Raw genomic sequence first — 23476 nt, 5'->3', positions numbered from 1 at the left:
GGCATGGCCAGTGTTACAGCAAGCGTTGAAGGGGGCTCTGAGCTACCTCACAGCCATTCCAAAGCATTCCAGATCCTTACAGGGGCAGATACAACAAATACTTTCTTTGCTAGCTTTCAAAAAACAAGCAAGCAGAACAACCTCCTATCACCATCTCCTTCAGCTCCCACCTCAAGTTAAAGAAACCACATCTGGTGCTATCCAGAACTGGCCCACACATCACCCTACTAGGAAACCTCCTGTAAAATAGCAGTAACACTGGATACAAAAAGGACAATGCCCAAAAAAAGTCCTGTTTCTGTCTCCATGCTTTTTCCTGCCTTATACTGCTTGCAGCTGTACTTTTCATATACCTACACTTCTGTTTATCACGTTACTTGACATATCACATACAGAAACAAAACAGTATTTAACTGCACCATCAAAGTGGCTGTATAGAATTTATGAAAGTGTCTGTGGCGGGCAATTTAGGTGCTGTAGCACACAGGATGATACGGAAGTTCATTTTGCTGTTTTGACAAGGAGAGGAAGAGTTTTAATTGTCACAGAGATTGCCTCTTATATACTTGCCTCTTCTCTTCTGTCTAAGATAGGGTGGCTGGGAGCTACACTGGCCCCAGCCCCTATTAAGATCAGATAACACTGCCTGGAAGAGGCTGATAGAAGTCCTAGTCAGGGAGCGAGAGAAGGGTTTGTTCACGTTAGGCTTGTTTCTGTCCCTAATCAGCTGCCAAGCTGGTAAGCATCACCCCATAAAGCTTTTATTAAAAAGTAAATAAAGCTCATTTAGGAAATCAATTGCACAGCAAGCGACAGGAGTGGGATAACATGAGCACACCACCCAGTCCCTCCCTGGGCTTTGGCAGTCCTGCAGCAGGACAAACCCTCCACTATAGGCTCCCCACGCAGCACGGGGCTGGTCCTGATGGCACAGCAGTGATGGGTAAAGCCTGTATCAGCTCTGCCAGCACTGGGGTCTTCAGCTGGCACCTTGTTAAGCGGCTATAACAAGTTGAAGGGTCAGTTTTCCTTTCTACTTCAACAATGTTCCCATGCCCAGAGGCATTTAAAGAAACATTAATTATTCCTCAACCAGGAGAGAAAATTGCAATAGCAAGCACAGTGACGTACCCCAAACCATGCCATCATCCCTGAATAGTACATCAGAAACGGAAAAGTGTGACAGAACAGTTATACTACAGTAAAACCATTTGCTACCCACACCCCAGAGCCCCTCTTTATCTGTCATGTTAATTAGGTTAGAGATGATTTTGTCAGGGCACAGATGTCACACCTGAAGATTCCAGGTTATTATCAGGCCTACTGGGAGATACACATAAACCACAAGAATAAACCAGGCTACAGGAGGACACCCCAATGTATCATCTCTTCTTGGGGTCCTCCCCAGCCCAGCTCAGCATCCTCCCTCCCGTGCAAGAATGCAGCGCTGCATTCCTGCCTTAATGAAGTTAATATGGCTGGAATGCCAACCTGCAATGCAAGCCTCCATCTACAAAAACAAAGATGTCTTTCCCTCCACAGCCCTACTGCTTTGTGGATAGCTTTGGGGGTTTTTTTCTCACACTGGTTTAGTGATGAAACCCTAAGAGATCTTTTGCCATATGCTTAAACTGTCGGCTTTGAAAATAAGCATCTCTAACAGATATGAGGGCACCAAACTGTAGCACCTCTGAGCAGTGCTGTAAAGGACAATATAGAAATGCACAGATGGCCCCCTTTCCAGGGAAGAATAAATTTGATCTGTGGATCCACACAGGGCTGGATACTCAGCAGGTACAAACTGTCATTGCTTCACTGGCCTCATCTGAAGGACAAGTGAAAGGTAATAAGAAGCTGACTGAGAAGCATGCACACATAAAAATACACTCTCATCCACCTGCAGCTACTGACACTGAGTTCATGAATCTCATCTCAGCACTGTAAGTGATCTTACAAATGCATCAGCTTCTCTTGAAAGGTTCATCTATGTACGTATGTACAGACGCCAGACCAGGCACAACTCACCAGTGCACTGCACTGCAATCCCAAGAAATGCATCTGGACAGGCAACTCCTTTGCAGTAAAGAAATTTACACACTTGTCCCGATTTCACCTTTGAGAATTCATAAATGAGATTGAAAGTTTATGCTCTCAAAGTCACATTTCAAAATAAGCAGTCACCAGAAATGTAAAACACTTCTACTCTGCAGAATTAGCTTAGCACATTTTATGTATTTCAAAAAAATATAGGACACACATTGTTGCAAAAAAATAATGTGCCAGGTCCCCAGTTAGAAAAAAGTGACACAGTTCCAGTGAGTGATGCAGACTTACAATAGGCATTATTTACACTGCAGGAAAAATGGGAATGGAAAATTATGGCTGTAATACAGGGTCAAATCAGTTCCGAGTCATTGTTAACCTAAAGGCCATTATTTTGCATTAACCAGTTCCTCCTCATCTAATTTTTTATGAAAAGTAAGTTCTCTGCATAAAAGCTAAGTAATGGTGATGCCAAAAACCTGTTCTCCTCCTAGCCCATTGTGGGCTAGGAGCACCAACAAATTCCACAAAGGTGTCCTACCAAGAGTCAGTGCTTAGCCCCACAGGCAGCCAGGAAGATCCCATTAACAAATTTGGCTGAGTCATGTATATTTTTAGTAATGCAACTAGACAGTCCAGAAGAATAGGATTCAAATAAAATATGAATTAGTGTGAAGCCAAATTTCCACATAGCAAGCATTTTCTGCCTAAAAGAGAAGGGAAAAAATTATCCATGGCTATTGCACTTAACTTTTCCCAGATGCTTCAAGAAACTTTGTGGCAATACCACTACATCCCCTGAGGTGCAACAGGAAAGAGAGCAGGAGCAGGACAGAGGGATGCCAGGGTTAGGGAGAGCTGAAGCTTAAAAAAACCAAAAAACAACAAAACCCCACACTAAAATATACCTCACAACCCATGCTGTAGCCTTCACATAACCTGAACACCAGCATGGATTTTTTTGTCTGATTATTGAAGAAGAGCTGGCCACACACCCCCTTCCAAGCATTAGTGATTTGGGAAAATCGCTACCCACATGGCACCTGCTCCCACCACCTCTGCATAGCTTCTCAATGCTCCTGATGTTACCTTTCAAGCCAATAGAAAGAAATGTTGCCCACTTTCTGAAACATGGTTGATCAGTTTACTAAAGGGCCTAAAAGAACTTGGTTCAGGATAACCTTGTATTTTTAGCTTTAGCTGGAAAGTACATGTATCCCAAGTGAAGGGAAGAATCACAACACAGGCTGGGAGTAAAGCAAGGGAGGTCCTGGCTGAGGTCACTTTACCTGGGATGGACACAAGGCTATGGAGGGTAGTATGAAAGGAGACAATATCAAGAAGCCTGAGATCTTGTAGTGTTAGGAACTATTGAGATCTGAACACTGAGCTAAAAGTTCAGTCATTCCTGGTAACAGATAGGTACTGCCAGAATCTTACGTTGGCATCTTACATTTAGCAACAAGGCATGCCCAGACAAAGATCTCCAGACTTCAGCAGCGTCACGGGGGATTCTTCTGCACAAGAAGAGCTGCAGAACCATTTCCAGCACTGCTCATCTGGGGCAAACAAACCCTTTGCAATTCTCAGGCAGGAGAGGACTTGGCTGGATGTTGTACTGATACCAAAGGAGAAACAATTGACAGCAGGTAGAGGCAAAAAATTGCCTTCTCAGGAAGAGACCATGTGAGTGCTTCAAGGAGTACTTTATACTCTCTGGACATCTGCAACTCCCTGTAGGTGGTACATTTCTGCACACATGTTTTTCTTATATTGCATTTAACTCGTCTGGGGTACCAAAGTGAGTGCAATAGAGTTGTACCTTAGGTTAGAATACAGGAGAAATTCCTAAAGAAGATTCAACTATTCAAGCAGATTTAAGAGAGGACAGACAAGAAGCATAGATAGTGAGGAAGGACTGGTGTGTAGAAATCATCATAAGGTATTTCAGAGAACTTTTGTTATTTGTCTCCTAAGAGACCCTTTCTTATAAGACATACTCATGTAATATAAAGACAACTTGTTAGCATATTCTGTTCTGTTGGCATATTCAGTCCTGGAGGATATACAGATGAGTTAACTGGAGGCAGAGTGGTTTTGGCAGAGTTAACCACTGAGCTCCTTGGTAAGCATGTGCTGGGAAGCATGGGCCTGGCAAGGTGAACAGCCGTAGCTTTAAAAACCAGAGTATTATTTTTGAGGCAGGGGAGCTGAAGCAAACGAATTTGGTTTTGTAAGAAAGCCAGCCTGACAAATTCGTAAGAGGACACAGAGACAGTGGCAGGGTACAGGAGCTGCAGTCTTGCTCCTTCCCAATTGAAGGCTTCCATCTGCTTAGGTCAAGCAAGGTTTGTTCCTAGAAAGGCATGGCCCAAAACTCAGGATCGAAGGGATCTGGGTTATAACAACAAAGGAAGCCTGGCTGTTCTTTGTCTGCTGACATTCAGTTTTGTTTTAGAAGACTGAATGTGTCGCTGCGCACACTTTCCGATAACAAGAGGGAAACCTCCCGCAGGGCACGAGATAAGGTTGACCCCACAGGAGGATTTGCCATATAAGACCCAGCTGCTGAAGCCTATGGAACCAGATTGAACCTGGCAGGGTCGCAGGATCTTTCACTGAGCAAACTACAAGTTTAAAAAAAAAAAAAAAATTAAAACCCAGGCATTTCAGCAGCAGGAGCACACAAGGTATAGCCTGCCTGATGATCCATGACAAAACCAGAAGAGCAGCGTGTCCCAAGGTTTGTAGGACCTCCCATTAATGCACATTCCTGAACTTGATTTTCAAAGTGATCAACTTCTTATAGACACAAGTTTTTTTTTCTTCTCAGATATATTGGGTTGAAGCAGTTTTCCTCTTGAGAATAAAAAAAACAGTTCAAGAGCAGAAGGGATCAAAAATGCTATCCTGACAATGTAACTGTTACCCTTAATCCTGAAGCTTGACCTCACCATCTACAACAGCCAGAAGAGAAGGCAACATATTTAGGTATCAAATGCTGGGAAACACGCTCCAAGATCTACAATTTAGATTTTACAGCATTCATGGTTGGCAGCTGCCTGGTGCTTTACGGTGCTGTTTCCCTTTTTGCCACACTTAGGGGTTAAACTTCTGTTTATGATTAAGGACCCCAACCTCTCCCCCCCCCACACATACTTACTATGAGACCAACTGAGCATTAGTGTATCTGTGCAACGTCTGCAGGTCAAATGGGCTCCTAATCCAGATAATCCATGCAGTGTGATTGGCTACAGTTCTACAGAAATCCTTTAATTTTCATTCTCTTGCTACTGCTGACAGTCAGGGTTTTGTTGACAAATTAGCAGCAAAGTAATGGATGCAGGTGGATTAGAATACCTTGTTTTGCACGTGGCAGTATCAGACCGCCAAAAATAAATACACAATAAGAAACCGAGAAAGATATCATTACTAAAACAGGGTGGCTGTTTTTAAAAAAAATGTCTTCTTGAAGCTGTAGCACAGAGGTGAAAGCATGATGAAGGAGAGGATTACCTTGTCGAAAAATGTAGATCCCTCCTCTCCATTTTTTGGACACCTAGCTCAGCCTTTCCTAGGGACCATGCCCAGGCCTCCCCCTTCACAGCCTCAGTGGGACCGTACACTGGCTTGCTACTCAGCCAAGGCAGTCGACTTCAGCACCCACAAGGCAACACTGGGAATCCAGCACTTACCCAGGCCCCTCCACCACCTGACCTGAGCACTTCACAACAAGCTCTCATCTCAAAAAAGGAAAGTCAAAAATCCCTGAGAAGCAGGCAATACCTTAAAGGCTACTTCCAAATGCCACACTCATTTGCTATAGAGGCAACACCTCAGCTTCCACAGGCAACAAGGGAGACGATCAACAGTCTGTTGACCAAAACAAGGTGGAGAGAAACCAAGTTGTGGAACAGACAAAGTCTTTCCTTTCAGGAAAGCAAATAACCACCCCCCATGACAAAAAAAACCCCAAAAAACCAAAAAAAAAACCAAAAAAACAAACCACCAAAGAAAAAGAGATGCTAATTCAGACTACTGGACTCTTGTAACTTTTGTCCTTGACTTTTTAAGAGCTTTCAGGAAGAATTAGCTGCTATAAAAAGGAAGAATACTTTCATGAAGTGAGAAGACTGTTTCCACTTAAAGCTGTGGACAATATACTCTTGTCAGAAGAGCTTTGTTATGCTCTTTGGGATGTGGTGGTTACAATGGATTTCCAACAGGTTGAAAGGTAGCTGCCACTGCAGGTTACTTTGGGACCAGAAGCCCTTTGCTTGACAGGGTGAAGGAAGCTGCTTCACAGAAAAGGTGTGAAGGAAGGAAAAAGCAGAGTACAGAAAATATGAAACAAAAAACATGTGAATGGGAGGAAAAGTAAAAGAAACATGAGAAGAATTCAAATAAAATAGGAATGAAATTGCGCTGTCTTACAGGAAAGGACAAGGGTTCCAGTTATAGCCAAGATGTCCTGCAACTGGAATAGGCAAAACCTGGTGTTAAAAAATGTCACAAAGGGGAGGACTCAGAAACACAGATGATTTGTGAAAAAAGCTAGGAGCATTCAGGTCTCCTCACATTAAAAAAACTATGCTGGTTTAGTGCACAGGTATATTAGGTTTAAGGAATCTTTTGGAGACTTATGGAGAAAAAGAGCTTATGCTCCTCTCACTTTGAATGCTACACTCAAAAAAAGCAGTTCTTACAGAATGAGAGCATAAAGGAAATGAGACAAGCTTAGAAAACACACCTTTTTTTATCCTACATATTTATAAAGAGGCAAAAGAAACCTTACTTAGAAGGACTTCTATAAGACTACTATTATTTCAATGAAATATCTAGAATCGCTGTAGTAAATAACACACTTTAGAAGAGTTTTTGGAGGAGAGACAAGTCTTTCTGTGCTTTTGGAAATATGGGGAGGCAAGATAAACAAGACAACAGATCCATTTCTAATTACTAAGAGCTGGGGTGTGAGAAGGAATGTCAATGCTTACAGCATACCAGAAATGTGATATCTCATATCAATTTGCTTCTTTAAGGGATCATCTTAACACCATTTCCTAGCCAAAACTAAGGCACAGGACCAAGCAACTGGACTTTAACTCATGGACTAGAAGTTCTGTATTTCCCAGGTGATATTTCAAAACTCAATGTGTCCTACGCATTCATTCAGTCCCTTACAATCATTTGAGTTTCCTCCCCAGTGCCACATTCTTCACATGTGATTTCAGAAGATAAGTAGCACTTTCAGCCCCAAAATCCTTTTAAAATCCACCTCCTGTTCAATACCTATAGTTTTGAATATAGTAACAAATATGTTGACTAGCAACTCCCACTACAGGAGAGAAAGAAAGCCCCACAAAGAGGAGGAATCCAAGAACAAAGGTGGAGAACAAAAGCCCCCCCTTTACTCAATTTGTCTGCCCACATACCAAAGATCAAAAGAGCTCTGGGAAGGCTCTGCATAATCTACATACTTTGTGACCTTATTACAATCAAATTCCCCCTGCAGGCACAGCCACTGTGTATATATGCACACACTGTAAATACACAAGTGGGTCTGTGGATGTTTGCCAAGTCACTTGCTCGTGCACAGAGTTTGCTTACTTTTAACAATGCTGAGGCCAAAGAAGTGAGGCTCTTTAATCTTCACTAAATCACAAACTTGCTGAAAGAGCTCCTGTCCAGTGGCTTTGACCTGAAAGACACAATCAATCCAACATTACAGATGGCTCACGCACCTGGATGGAGCAACTCTTCTAAAGAAGAGTTCTAAAGAAGAGTTGCAGGCCAATACATTTTTGGGTACCAAAGTAAAATACCCAAACACAACCACAGCAGAGAACATTCTTTGTTTTCAGTATTATTGCTATTATCATAGAATAATAATCATTAATATTTACAGAAATTAAAATACTGCTCCCTTGCAAATATTTCTTTTTTGAGAAAAGAAAAAAACCACAAAAAACCCAAAAAAACCCCCAAAAAAACCACAAACCAAAAGTTTTCATTCAGGAGAGCCAGGAACAAAAGTACCCAAACAAACACAAGACTCTGAGTAGCTCATAGCTTAGAGATGTGATTTTTCTGTACCCCACACAGAAGAGCTTGTTCTGTCTCCTGCTGACTTCTAGTCACACAGCCATTAACATCTTTATCTTTGGCAGCTGCAGCCAAAAGCCTGTAAGACCTTGCCTGTTTTCCTGCACACTGAGACCTTCCAATATCCCTGCCTCCTGTAATGCACAGACTGCCCCAGAAGGAGCATGGTTCTGGTTAACTGCATGTGCAGACCTGGATGTGTACTATGATAGGAAGATTCCCCCACTAAACATCTCCCCATCCATAGACATCATTTCCCCCTGTCCCACTGCACCATCCCAGGAGTACTGACAGACAAAGCACAGGCAAACACAGAAACCCCCCAGCCCACAGAGGCACAGGGGAAGGAATCCAGAGAAAGAGCAGATGGGAAGAACAGAACAGCACTGACACAGACAACCTCAGCTCAGGCTATGGTGCAGCCAGCTGCAGCTGCAAAATGGATCAAGACCTTGGAATTTCATTACCCCACTGCTGGACCATGCAGATTAGCAGTGCCAGGAGCAGCTGCCTGCAGGGGTACAGTGCAGTGCTACCTACTGAGCAACAGAGATGACAGGGCAGAAGTCGACTGTTTAACTCTCCTACAAACCAATCACCATCTTTTAGTGTAGGTATGCCACACGCCCCAGAAACTGGCAGGCACTCGCCTCCGTGCCCCAGGCTGTACCATGTCACTAGACATGGACAATGGGAAACAGGAGGTCATTTAAGTACTCATTTTCTTCTACTTGACAAGGCATCAGTAGCCAGACACTCACTACGGCTTTATCAGGAGCTTTGAAGCCTGCACTACACCAATGCAAACACATGTAAGCTTTGAGCAGGGAGGAGGTAGTGCACAGTTCTGATAAGACCCAAAACCACATCTGGGTGTTATAATTATGAGTCTCCATGTAAGACTGCACCCTTTCAGTCTCACACCTAGATGCAGTGTCTGGTCACACATTTGGAAGGTAAAGTTGGGCCCAGAACAATCTCCTTTGCCAAAGAAGCAAGCTCTGAGCATGTTCTCCTACCTGGGAAGGATTTGCTAAGACCTACCTCCAGCCAGAATGTTTATGGGCATACAAGAGTCACTGGCAGCACAGGACTCTGTAAATGCTACACAATTAGATGAATTTTCTAAGCAGCAAGCTTTCACATCTAAGGGAAGAAAAACCTGTTTTAAGATACTTAATTCTAGGGAACTGAGTACTTCAAGTGACAGTTTTGTGGCACACAGCTCTAAACAGTGATTTAGGCAGAGTTCTTGCACAACAGGTATGTTACTACTACCTTGTCCATTCTCCTCTTGGCACTTCCCTTCTTTATCAAGTTCTACTCCCAGCCTTAAAGGCTATGCAATATCAACTACATTTGCAACTGCTGTTCCCTCCTACCTTCCCCTCTGCTCAAAGCAACCAATACTTCCCTTGGCATTTTTCATCTTTGGACTTTCCTCCCTATGCATATGGTTCCTCTGCCAAGACTGATCTCAGAAATGTTATGACTCATTCCTTCCATTGATACTCAGCTTTGCCCCATGTTGGGCTCAGGGCTTCTTTACACGTGAAATTTAGTCCAAAGTGAAATCAAGTGCAAGTTTACAGATGGTAACTGCTACTCCAAGGTCATTCTGAGTACACATATTCACGTGTATTAGTTGCCTCTATCTATTTTTCTTGATATGTATGTTCTTAAACATTGGCTCTCCTGTTCACAGAACAACTGAAAGACTTCAGACCTATGCTTGCCATTCACCAACTCACAGGACCTCACCAGACTTCCTCCACTCCAAAAGTTTCTCTCACTTTGCCTTGCTCTCCTCAGAGCAGCTGGAGAGCTGCAGCACGCCCTAGTTCCCCTCACAGCTCTGCTTCTCCTCACGTTCACAGTCGGTCCCAAGAAGGCAGTTTTGCTCCTCACCATCCCCCCAGATTCTCTGTACATTCAGAAAGACAGACATCGAAGCTAAATCAGAGATACTTGATTGTGGGGGAACAGAATTTAAAATGGCTCCTGCTCTTCCCTCTTCAACAGCACTATCTCTGAATGGTGTAAGACAAATACATTTTAAAGAGCAAGCTTCAATGTGTATGTTACCACATAAAACACATATAGGTAAACTCTTATCTGGAAGGGTGGAATTTATATGGGAGGGGAGAGGGAGGACTTACCTGCATAAACAGTGTGCTTATCATGGGAAGGATCTATAATTTATTCTGCTGGAAAGATAACCATTCCTACCTACCTCAATGAGCTGCAAGCTTGTTTAGTATTTGCATTCCACACTGAAGAGGTTAAAAGGCTTTGGAAATCTTTAGTAGTGGCATTATTATTCTAATAAATGCATGAAGTGTCATCTGTGGTTGTGCTAATTACATTTGGGTTCTACCAACATCACTTGAAAATTGCCTTGATGTTTCTTTAAGAAAGAAAGACCTCTCCAGCTGTGAAATCTTAATTTTTGTTGCTGTTTTGAATGAGTGTTGTGGTAAAGTCTAAAGCCAAATGAAAAGCTGTTTCTGGTGACTTGCCAAGCTGTAACAGGTCATGTTTCACTCTCTATGCAATTAGGACACAACCATGTGTTGAGGTCTCATGTTTTGGCCCAGGCAGCTATTCCCTTTCACACAGAGGCATCTCCAAGTACATACTTTCCCAATTTCCCAGACACGAAAGAAAGGGGTATCAGAAATGACAAGGGCGAATGTCTTTAAAAGGAATACAGAGAGGTGCTGTGGAGGATTCCTCTGCAGGACAACATAGTGATGCACACAAGGCACGCCAGCTTTTTGGAGGGGCAGCAGGCTGGGACAGGACAGGGGAACGGGAAGGGACACAGCACTTTTCCTCTGTTCCTGTCAGCACTCAATGCAAAAGACTATTTCTTATGCTCATTAAATATTTTAGAGGTATTAAAAAAGACATGCAGATGTAGCACTTAGGAATCTGGTTTAGTGGTGGACTTGGCAGCACCATGCTTATAGCTGGACTCGATCTTAAGAGTATTTCTCACCCCAAATTTATTTTACTATAAACTGCAGGTTTTTGTGATTTACCGGAGCATGACCCAGTGGTGAAGGAACAGCTGTGTGCTCCATTTAGACACAGGCAGAACGAGTAGCAGTGACAGTGTGAGCCCTGCTGATGCACTGCCCTCCTGTACCCTCCCCATGGCCAGCAGCTCTGCTATCTCCCATCTTTAGCCTCCCTGATAAGAGCTATAAGAAGGTGAGATTTAGGGTCAGCTGCAACAGACCATTACCCAGGCCTGTACACCTGCTGCCAAGAACTTAATTAAATCATCATTTTCTGCCTTGCACAAAAGCCAGCAGATTGCAGAAGCCTTCTGGGGCAGTGGATGGGCTGGGTTTGAACCAGTAACCTAGAAGCAGAGCATCCCAGATTTTTCTGTTAAAGCTTTATTCCATCCAACCCTTGAGGCTGTTTCAGTTAAGGACGCCACACTTAGACACAGCAGGTAGGAAAATTCCGACACGGATTTTGAAGATTAGCACGCATAGTTTCAAAAGCCACAGTTTCAATCAAGTACTTAAAATAACAGTTCACCTCAACTGTCTTCTCCCCCTCCCTCATCCCGAAGCAGAGGAAAACAACCTACCCAAAACAAAGCCAAATCTCCCCAGCCCACATGAGTGCACGCACACGCTCACAAGAGAGCACTTATCTTTGAAACTCGCTGGTCCTCTGAAGGCCAAGTGCTTCTTGTCAGCTCAGTTTCTCACAAGTTCAAGGAGCAGCCGGCACTGCACAAAGAGGCACCGTGCTGTGCAGACACCGTGCCACCCTGGGCCGCCAGCTGAGCTGGCCCTGCTGTCACTCACGCACTTTGAGACATTTGAGGCAGCAATCAAAGAAATGAAGCGACTTGCCTTGATTTTTTGTGTGTACGAGTACTCAAGAGGAGGGAAAAAACTCACCCTCAATGGCTGTTTGCCTTAGACTCTTTGAAGGGATCTGCAGGCTGTCAAAACCAGGGATAGCTGGACTCTTTAGAAGAGTAAACAGTCATATGTTGGGTACACTTGCTAAGTAATCAACGTATTTCAGCTTCCATTTTTAAAAAATGGTTGGATTATTACAAGCAGGAAAACCGTTCAGAGATAATAAAATGTAACTAACAACAGAAAAAGAGCAGAGGAGACCCCCACCCTACAAACACAGCCATGACTTCTAATGAACGCTGAGAAAGAATTGAAGCTGCCCAATTAGAAAATGGAGCACCAATTACCCTAAGCTGGCTAATAGCCTTTTGGTCAGCAGACCAGCACCAGGCCTTTGGGAGAACAATGGGAGCTAACAAAACTGAACCGTGGCCGCGATGCAGCGACCTCCCGGCCACTCACCCCGACGGCCAGGCTGAGCTGCTCACGGGTGGGCAGGAAGACGCAGACGCTCCGGATCTCTGGCTGCATCCTGCCTGCCAGCAGTGTCCTGCTCATGGTGGGCAGCTCCACAGGGGCTGGGCTCTCCTCTCCAGACAGGTGTCAGGCTCCCTTCATCCCATGTACCTGTTGAAAAGGTGAGAGTATCAGTGCCGTGCTTCTGTGGGCACTGGGAGCAGCTCACAGCATGCATGTGATGAGATGTTTAAAAACAAAACCACTCCCAACAGTCATTCATTTTCCAGGGCCAGTCAATGTTTCCACCAGCATCACAGCACAAACCAGGCAGTGTCAACCTTTTAAACAGCTTGAAAGTCCCATGAGAGTGCCATAAAGCAATGAGGTCTCCCTAGAATAACAAACCAGGCTCAAGGTTTCCAGACTCGTGTAAGCGATAAGGCAGGTGGCACCCTGGGCCGCTGCCGGAAAACACTCGTGACATGGGGGAGCGCCCATCCTTCAGCCAGGCACCTCGCTCACTCCCAAAGCAGAGAGTTCAATGGGCTGTCAACAGACACATGTCAGTGCAGAGGACTTCATCTGTGCTGTCCTCCTCCTCACTCCATCCCTACTTCCTGGGAAACCACTTCCTGAAGTCCTCTACACCTCAACTCAGATGAGGAGGTGGAACACAAACTCAAAAGGCTGAGCCACTGTATAAAACTTTCTGAGAGGTAAGCACTGCCCTCCTCTCAAGCACTGAGCACAGGCTGCACAAGCACCTTACAGCTCAAGTTCAGATATTAACATAAATAAGAGATGGAAGCTTTCTTTGCAGCCAAGTGCAGAGTAGCCAACATCATCTTGACTTTACAGCTAGGTTAGACAGTTTCCTCAGCAACTTGTACCCTTTTGTGTACAGCCCTCTCCTACCCAATGCTCTCAGCATTCCTCTCAGGAAGTATCCTGTGGCACCTGATGAATCCATCAGGAAGGGGAGAGGCTCCTCGAGGGTGGGTTAGGTATCAATGCCAGCAGAGACCTAAACCAGCAAGATACCAGCCATGGGGTCCATTCCATGCCCGTACAAGTTTTGATGTAAGTCAACCCCCAACTGCCCCGAGCAAAGGGGTTGACTCCCTTCTACCAGCAACACCTGAGCACTCACCTGCAGCACAGCAACAGAGGTGCTGCTGGCTGATGCCTGTCCCCAAAGTCCCCCCCACACCCTAGGACAGGTGCAGACCCCAGCAAGGGCAGCCCAATGCACTGGTTCTGGCAGTGCCACCCTCTCCCACCACCCACAGCCCAGCCCACCGGGAGGGGACAGGCTGTGAAGGGAACCATGGGCTTTTCCTTCACCCTCCACAACGCATAAAAGATGAGGGATCGCAGGGAGAAGGGAAGCAGGCCATGTTACACTAACACACATACACGTATATGCGTGTAGTTGTGTGCCTGTGCACTACAAATAAGTTTTAAAAGCATTGTTTTGTGTTTAAAATCATTTTTGTCCTGGTTCAGGAGAAAATTACGGCAGAATCAAATTCTTGTGTGGGAGATGGGAAAAGCAAACAATAATGTAGAGTACAGCTTGGATTTATCCCTCTCCTTTCAACTCTGTACTCAAGCATCAATTTTTTAAAAATTATTTTTTAAAGCAAATACAAGATAGGTCCAGGAGTGTTCTCTTGCAAATACAGAAGCTGTTCCACGCGCCGCCTTCCCAGAACCAGCACATACAATGCTTCTTAACAAAGCAATTTTTGATTCAAGCTATGTAGAGCAATCCTTATAAGACAGAAGTACACAAAAATGCAGACAAAGGAGTTATTGAAGTATTTTTTCAGAACAAGTATTTAGTTTATCAAGACCTAGGAGTTTTTAAAAGATTGCTCTAAACAAGTGAGAAAAAGAAATTTGACTTTATGGGACACGTGAAAGCTGCTATTAACTGAAATATTAAGAGGAAAATTCTGATTTATCTTCTCTCATTGAAATAATTATACTCACATGCTCTCTTAGGGTTCAGACTACACACTATTAACAGCTGTATATAAATTACAGATGTCTACAGAATGACTTGAGGGCAACAGGTCACCACTATTATTGCCAGCTGATGTAATTCATGCCATAAACTTTATCAACAGCATAAAGACCTCAAGTATGAACTTATCTTAATTGTCAAACGGCTGCACTGGCCAGTACACGTTCCCTCTCACAAGGGAATGCCACAGCTAGTGAAGACATTCATGGGGCTCAAAACAGAACTAAAAGTAGGAGAGAAAAGTTACCATAAAACACAAACACATGCACACAGATTCCTTTGGACAGCTGAAGAAACTGACTCCCACTTCCCTGTAGCCTCTACAATAAAAAGCTTCTGGAGAGTTTTTTCCCACACCTGCTTTTTCCATTTGAATTTTTAAGAGAACAGCTGTGGACCCTTGGAACAGGGAAGTGAGAAAGGCAGAAGAGAAGATGTTTTTCTTATTATGATTTAAAACAAATGAGCTTGTGGACTCTCCCATGACAGGTAAGGGGTTAAAGAAAAAACATCCCTAATCTGAAGGGGGAGGTCAAACACAAGCCCAGCTCAACCTTCTCTTCTTTAGAGGTATGTTAGGATGTGATAAAACATAATGAATCATTAACTTGCTAGCAATGCATGTTTACACCTTTACTTTTTTTTTTTTTTTTTAAGTTGTGAGTCAGGAGTAACTGCCCAATGAAAACAAGTGACCAGAAGGAATGCTCTTACTTAGACATACACAATTTCAGACTGCCCATATGCCATTCCTTTGTTTACCCCAGATTCCAACCTCTTAACCTCAATTAAACCATAAAAGCTCCAGCAAATGCACTGCAGATGAATTAATAAAAGCTGAAGTCAATCATCAGCCTCTGGGACACCCTATAGGTTGTTTGTTTTTGTTGTGTTTCTTTTTTTTTAACTAACATTCATGTTTTAGCTCCTGAAGAAGTGCATTTTGAGATGCAATTACTTGGTCAAAGGCCCTGCAAGTCTATCAATTAAAACAGTCAAAGGCACTATTTATTTGTATTCTTCTAGTATCAGACAGGAGGCTTATTAGTGCCCAGAGTGGTGGCACAGCTTATTTAGCAGTGTTTATTTTACCTAAACACACATGCAGAGGATCTTTGGAAAACATGCCTGTCATTAACTTCAAGCTTTCTCTCACTAAGCAGCTCAAACATGGTCATAAAAACTCAATTAAATCTTCCCCTCCTCTCTCCACAGACCCTCAAGTTGCCTCCCAGCACAGGGCCAGAACCTCAGCACTCGCTGGATCAAAGCAGGAATGGATGAGGTTTGGCCCAGCAAGGCAGAAAAGAGCAGCAGAGCCCCCCATGGGAGGAAGAGGAGCTGAATGAGAAGGAAGGAGCCATTTGCTTCAGGGACCAGTGGGATGGCTCACTGAAACACCTCACACCACACCCACCATACACCCACTGACACAAGGATGTCCTGCCACCACTGAATTTGGGGCCATGCCACTGCCAGCCTGTCTGGGAGAAGGTCTCATCCAGACAGCAGGTGGCTACTTGTAATGAACCATTTATTTTACACACTAGTTCATAACACCACAGAAAATTGGGTGCTAAGTCTCATTTCAGCCTCTAGGTACAGCTACAACCACATCTCAAGGGGGATGAAGGGGACAGAAGAATGAGCCATAACTTACCAACTCAGCAGCAAAGCAGAACAGCGTTCTTATCTATCAAGGAAAAAAACACAGGTAATTCTGTGCTGCTCTCACAAACACCTGGAAACATGCTTTTAAGGTTTATTACAGTAAATAATCTGCTTTTGCTAGAGCTGATAGAGAATGAGCACCGAGCATCTTCCTGATGAAACCTTACCACAGTGGCCCTACAGCCTCCCTTCAAAAATTGCTCAGAAACATTAAGACTATTCTTAATATTTTCCAGACACCATCCAGGGATCTCTTAGGCTTCTAAGAACACTAGACTCTTAGGCTGCAGTTTCACAAACAGCTTAAGCAGCTTTAATCAAGGCAGTCCTGCAGCAAGACAGACAGACAACTGCCTGGAAACAAATCTGCCTTTGGCAGCAACCCACACTTGGGCTGCCTCCTACTCATGATGAAACACAGTCGTAGAACTGAAAACCCCCCTCACCTTCCAGGTATTTTGTCCCTTCAGATGCACACTGTAGGGCACCAGTACTATCTGCAAAAGAGTAACAAAGAGCCTGAGCAAGTAAGAGATGCCATGATGGCATGTATAAGCCTTTCTCAGCAATTTTTAAGAACTCCACCCACCTCCTTTGACTAACCCCTGCAATGATGAAAATTTCTCTGAGAAAAAGCATCAACCAGGAAGGAGCGGAAACAAAGTTGCTTGTCAGGGCAGAAAACAAGATTGAAGTTAAATAGCTTTATGTCATGGATGTGAAAAGTGCCACCTGTGACCAGCAGTCAGGACAACTAGGTCACACCCTGCAGCAAACTCCCAGAAGCACATTGACTTTTCAAATGTGTCTACTTCAGCATCATTCCAGGACTAGCACAACGCATCCAAGGACAAAGATGCCACAGGGAGGTAAGGTACCAAATTTGGTATTCACACATTGCTTTTTGGGTAAAATACACACCTGTCTTCAAACACCGCACACTACTTTGTAGGAAAACCCTATTTGAAGCCATTGAACAAGGAACACCGAGACACATCCCAGTCACCTGGGTGCTCTGAAGAACTGGATTCCAGAACTGGTGCAGCTTGGCTGATAGACAGGTCCAACACTGACAGCAGAGACAACTGGCTTCAGCCCATGGAACTGGGAGATCGACTTCAGCAGGCTTTCTGCACCTTGCCAGGTGTGACCACAGTCTGCTCACAGGTCAGAAGTGTGGGCCTGGCCCCCACCTTTCCTTTAGGATTCTTCAAGAGGTGCAATGCAAGATGCCCTAAAAGCTCCAGGGCTGTGAACCCAAGCAGATGTGACAGGGAAATCTTAGATACCAGCCAACATCCTTTTTGCTTTCTTCCTGTACAATCAGCACTCCTTGGTGACACTGAGCTTTAACAATAGCAAGGAGAATGCTTTCTCACTAGTCTTCATTGCAGGATTAGATGCAGCTCTTAGTTAGGCATGACTGCTCAGGCTCCCCACCTTTCTGCTATAAAGTCTTCCTGCCCTACATTAAGCAGTACAAGTGAATCCCAGAAGAGGAAACGTGCTCTAGTGCTTGTAACTCTTTTGCTCTGCAGCCCCACACAATGTGTTTAGGAAGAAGGGATCTCCCAAAATTCTGTGGACACCCATTCCTAACCTGGGACCATGCTGCTGTGACCCTCTGTAAGCTGCGCTAGTCCTTAAACTCAAAGACAGGGACAACTCTCCTAGCCCAGGGATGCTGGCATTCTCTTGCAGCCAAATAAAAGTGACTCATGGTTTTGGGTGCACTGACTAGTCCTGAAGGAGAGGAAAAAGTGCTTAACAAAGGACAGAGCACCAAAGGAGGTGCTCCTGCAGTGCATGGAAGCGCATGGGCAGGGCAGCAGTGGCAGGACCACGCAGGGGAGCTGCCACGCTTCCATCCACCTCTCCCATGGGAAGAAGAAAGCTCCTCAGCAGTTTGCTTCCTTTGAGGACAGCACAACAGGAATCACTTTGTGAGCTTAATATTTAGCTGAAACAAAACTGAGTTCAGGAGCTCTTTGAAAGATATAGACAATGAGTATTAAAGGCTTCAGGCAAAAAGGGACAAATTAGGATCTCACAGGGACTGTTTTTCCATCACTTTTAAGTGATGGAAAGTGGCTTTGAATTTTTGTACACAAAAACAGGCAGCCTTTTAAAATACATTATTTTATCAGTACTACATGCAAAACTTAGCAATGTATACATTTCAAAGAAAACCCAAACAGTAAAGTCTGCATCTAGAGCATGCAATTCCTTTCCAGCACGCTTTTTTACCTGGGAAAACAATCTTCCTGTGGGAAGATAAACTAATCAACTGATCCTTCCTTTTCACTGACTGGTAAAACTAGTAGTATGTACTACTACTTTTGTAGTACATACAGTACCTTTTTTGTACTGTAGTACTACAGTGCTTTTTTTGGTAGCCTATAGCATCTGACTACTGACACGCCGTTTCTATTGCAATGAATTTCATTACTGCTGCATAATCTACTAATGGAGTTGTTTATTGAATACCAATCACTTATAAGTCTTTCTCATACTTCATAAATCAAACACATTAAAGTTTAAGAGTGAGTGCCAATTTAACGTATCAGTTGGCCCATACAACTGCAGAAGCATGAGAAAGAACCAGCAAAATATGGCATTGGGCATGAGCCAGCCTCAGTATCCATTACACCTCACACAGAGCAGCTGCAAAGGAAGCCTGGTCAGAAATGCCAAGCTCCATTTTCTCAGTGGGATTCCCAACACACATCACATGAGATCTTGCAAAAGTTAAGAGAAGAGAATTGCTGGAATAGCCATTCAGTAACAGCAACCTTGTCACCCCTCAAACACACCAACATGTCCCTTTTGAGATGGACCCTTAGGGAAATCTCATTTATGGGCATACAAGTGCACAGCCGGGAGTGCAGTAAGGACAATGCCGGTCCAGAATCTCGGTGTAAGAACAAGAACAGAGATACTTCAATTTAGCACTCCAGTGCTTGGCAATTCTGCCTTGTAAATTGCAGTTCTTTAGTAAAGACCATTCATCTTTTCTATCTAGGGGAAACAGGAGAGGCAAAGTGCAGGCAGCAAGTTCTTTGCAATAAAGGAAAGCCAGGCTTCCTTCACAGGCACAGCAACTGTCAGGAAGAGCAGGAGAGCAGCAGCAAGACCTGGATTCTCTACTGGCAACTCAGAAGAGAACCTTCCTATACTGTGCAAATTGCAAATGCATGACACGTCCTGACCCAAAAGCCTATCAATTAATTCTCCAGCTGGAAACATATTCCATTTTTAGTCTACCAAGGCTATAAACAGGATTTCTCCCAAGGGGATCCATTATACTCTTGCCTCAAGCACAACAGATGAGAGATACTCTTCTACAAGCCTGTCTTTGCACAAGTTATTTTACAGGGATAGTATTTTTTCACTTGAGCTAGGCTGGACTGATTTGGAATATATCCCTAAGACTCCAGAAGTCTTTTGCAGAACAGTCCAAAAATTTCTTCATTGCTATTCTCACCAAGATCTTGTAACAGTTATAGAAGCAGCAGACTACAAAGTCTTTATTAAATAAATAAATAAATAAATAAAGAGCAAAGCAAAATTAAACTTTCACAAGCAATAGTTTAAGCTGCAGGACAAATAAGGAGAGACACATTTTTGGTTTTTTTTAACAATGTAACAAATTCTTCTGAGTAGGAATTGCTTCGCTACTAGTAATAACCATGTAAAAAAATAAATTGGCTTGCTTCCCCTGAGGAAGGGGAAAGTCCACTGCTGATCTCATTCCATTTGAATCACTATCTAAATATCCAGACCAACCAGGCAGTTTCTGCATCGGTTTGCTTCTAACTTTTCCCCCCTCAACAGTACAGCTAGTCTTGAAAATATTCAAAGCAGAGAGGATGAAGTGGACAAAAAGAATACATAAAACTCCACCTGGAACACAGCTTGCATCTGTTACTAGTGTGAAAATGCCAATCTGCCAATACCTTGATAAAATTAACACAAACAGCAGGGACTTTATGATTAGATGCAGTTTAAGAGACTTGCACACAGCACTGTCAGACATCAGCTTTAGCAAAGCAATGGGGAAGACACAGACAAAAAGAGAAACAGAACAAAAACAAAACCCCACCCTTACAGAGTGCTGCATTTTTGAGGTGATGCTGAATTGTGCAAAAAGAGGAAATAAAGGGGAAAAAAGAAAAGGCAAAAATAAGGAATGGTTAAACAAGAAGCAAATTATCTTCTCCTGTGATTCTCCAGGGAGCAGCTCTTCCTTGCCAGAGGATCTTGTTTGGGCCAAGCCCACCGTTTGTCTGTGCAGAGTTACTAACCACACACCACGAATTAAGGTACCACTGCTTAACACCAGCAAGATAATCAAGCAGCAGTGCAGTAACAGGGAACCTTCTGCAAGAAAAGAAGTGTAACCCTGGAGCACAGTAAGCATGCAAGTCATTTACATTGTCTCACTTTGGAGGAACAGTAGGGAAACGACTTTACTACAAAAGCCAACTGATAGAGAGCTAATCACTGGATTCATATGTTTTTTACCTGCAGTGTTGGGAAAAGTGCTGTAGCTTTAAAGTACTATCAGCTTTGATTTTTTTAAAAAAACAAACTAAAATATAACAAACAAAAAAAACCCCAAAACCCATAAAAATTCACCCATTAAGAAAATCTAAATGGTATGGCCCTCACCTGGGTCTTAAACCTTCTATCAGAAAAAGACTCCAAACAGTTTTGGTGTTACTGGTATTTATCCCATTTCATCAAGTTCGTATTAAAAAATCCAGTTAACAACAACAAAAATTCTAAGGGGAAAAAAAAAAAAACTGCCCCAAAAGCACAGACAGATTTTTCGATTTTTTGGCAGACCACTGCAAGGAGTTACTACAACTCATGTTCTTCAACAGCATTGTGTAGACTTATTTTTGTCTTACTCTTTTTTGTGTCCTCCCCTCTTTTCTTCCTCAAGGTGATCTCTGCAAGAAACACAACCCCCACTCACCTCTTAGATTCCATTTTTTTCTGATTTGACACCCTTATCTGAAGCCAAAACACATGCTACTACACAGTCTCCTACCACCACCAGTACTGAAACCAGAACACTTTGATTAAGAGTGTTTAATTGTACAATTAAACAGGAGGAATAAACAACAGTGAGGCCAAGGCATTCTGTTGTCATTCCAAATTTTCCAGGAATAAAATAAAAATTAAAAACGCTAAACAAATTAATGGGTCACCAATGTTCAAACAGTTGTGGTTTGTTGGTTTGGGTTTTTAAAAACATTTTTGAAGTATTTACTGTCAGGGCCCGGGCATCACAGCAGTAGTCTGAAGAAGGGACAAGGTTCAGACAGTGTGCTAGTTTTCTGGTGTGATGGAAAAACACAGATGTGCATTTTAAATGCCACAGGGGAGTTACCCTGAGAGCCTGTCACTGCCGAACAGCAGGAGAAACATCCCTCAATGCAGACAACGACGACTTCTCAGCACAGGAAACCCAAAGCCTTTCCCTGTAAATCGTTATCAAAAAACAATTCCAAGAGGTGGAGAAACAACGAGGTATGGAGGGAGACTTTTGCCTTGCTGGCGCCCACCCCTTCTCCCACAAGCACACACCTGCGGGGACACTCTCCTCCTGTCCCGTCGCGCCCCGTACGGGTGCATCAAAGTCCCTCACGGCTGTCGGATCACCCAGACCAGCCCCACGAGACGCCTCCAGCCCCTCGCCCCCGAGGCTGCCCCACGGAAGGAGGCGGCCCAGGTGCTGCCCCACAGGCTGGAACCCGCGGGGCCGTGTCCCTGTCAGTGTCCCTCGGCACCTGCGAGGCAGGTGGCAGCCAGCCGAGCACCGGCTGGGACGTGTCCCACACTCGTGCCATCGTACGGCCCCACGGGATCTCTCTGGGACACGGCCAGCCGCCTCGGGTGTCTCCTGTCGCGCAGCCGGTGTATGGCTGATCCCGCCCCAGCATCACCCCATCATCCAGCGCCAGCGAGACCCACCGGAGGGGCCCGGTCCACGACACCGAGGGACGGATAAATTACCAGGCTCCTCCAGAGCCCCACTCCCTCCTGTCCCCACCTCGTGCCTGCTCGCTCCCGCTGCCTCCGCCCGAGAACGCGCAGGGACACCCACGGCGGCGGCTCCGACGGGAAAACCCCCTGACAACGTGACACAGCCGGAGATCGCTCGGGCCGATGCTCGCACCGCCCATCCAGACACAAAGTTGTAAATAGACTTTCGCAGCCGCTGCCGCGCGGTGGGACCGACGGCCGCAGCACGGAGCCCCTCCCGGCTCGGCGGGCAGCGCACCGCCGTCCCGGCGCCCCGGCCCCCACCATTCCCTGCCCTGGGCGGCGGGCGCAGCCGGGCGCCCCGCGGTCTCCCCGCCCGCAGCGCCGCCCGCAGCCGCACCGCGCCCGGCGCCTCCGCCGGCACCGCTCCCCGCGGGCGCCGCTCCCACCCGGGACCCGTCCCGCTCGCCTTTGTCCCCCGGCAGGTCACCGGGACCGCGCCCCCCTCCGCCCCGCTGCCGGGGGAGTCCTGGGACACCCCTCGCCGCTGTCCCGACTGCGGAGCCCGCGGACTCACCGCGGGATAGCCCCCGCCGCGGAGCTCCTCCGGTCTCTCCGGTACAGCATCCAGCGCCCACCGAGACAGCGGGGCAGGCGGCGGAGCCCCGGGGAGGACCGGCGGTGGGGCGGGGCCAGGCGGGGCGGCACACGGGGAGGGGAAGCCGCGGGGGCGGGACGGGACGGGCTGGGCCGGGCGGTGTGTGCCGGGGAAGCTGCGGCGGCAGGCGCCCTCCGTGCGGTGATGAGGGGTTGTTGGCGGGGCTGCGAGGCAGTTTTGGTTTTGGTGGGTTCTCAGTCCACCGTCCTGGCAGCAATGATGTTTACGTAGTGGAAATTGCAGTTAAGGGTGACCACAGCAAGTCACTGGAACTCGGTCCGGGTGGCTGTGTCGCAGCCAGGTTAAGTGGGCGATGCTGGCAGGGGGAGATGGCTCAAAGAGTAAAGAGGTGCAGCGTAAGAGTCGGGATCGCATCTGGGAACTCCGCGCCTGGAGTTTCGGGCACCGGGAGCAACAGTGCTCGAGAGGGAGGTGCTATGCTGCACGCATGGCATAAACCTTCTTGTTTCCCTGCCCCTTCTGTGTTATAATCTGCTTTTTAATATAGTAATTTTCTGAAAGAAGGCCGACATCATCTCAAGTTCTGTTGAGCTGCTCCCTTACGAGTAGGTTGTTGCTCAATTTCCCCACATATCCAGTTGCACGTGAGGATACAGCCAGCATGGG

The 23476-nt window shown here is 45.3% G+C and overlaps 1 protein-coding gene across 1 annotated transcript in view; it reads right to left on the bottom strand.

The window, feature by feature from the left end:
* FRMD1 (FERM domain containing 1) overlaps positions 1-22823 on the bottom strand; it is a 40708-nt gene extending 17885 nt beyond the window's left edge. The window contains exons 1-3 of the mRNA XM_084202714.1: positions 22769-22823; positions 12501-12665; positions 7654-7744 (exon numbers count right to left, since the gene is read on the bottom strand). Coding sequence (XP_084058840.1) covers positions 7654-7744; positions 12501-12596 — 187 coding nt within the window. The 5' untranslated portion in view covers positions 12597-12665; positions 22769-22823. The remainder of the gene's footprint in view (positions 1-7653; positions 7745-12500; positions 12666-22768) is intronic.
* Between the last annotated feature and the right edge of the window lie 653 nt (positions 22824-23476).

Source organism: Fringilla coelebs (genome assembly GCF_963513975.1).
Source record: "Fringilla coelebs genome assembly, chromosome: 3".
NCBI lineage: Eukaryota > Metazoa > Chordata > Aves > Passeriformes > Fringillidae > Fringilla > Fringilla coelebs.
This window is presented reverse-complemented; position numbering and strand designations above follow the sequence as displayed.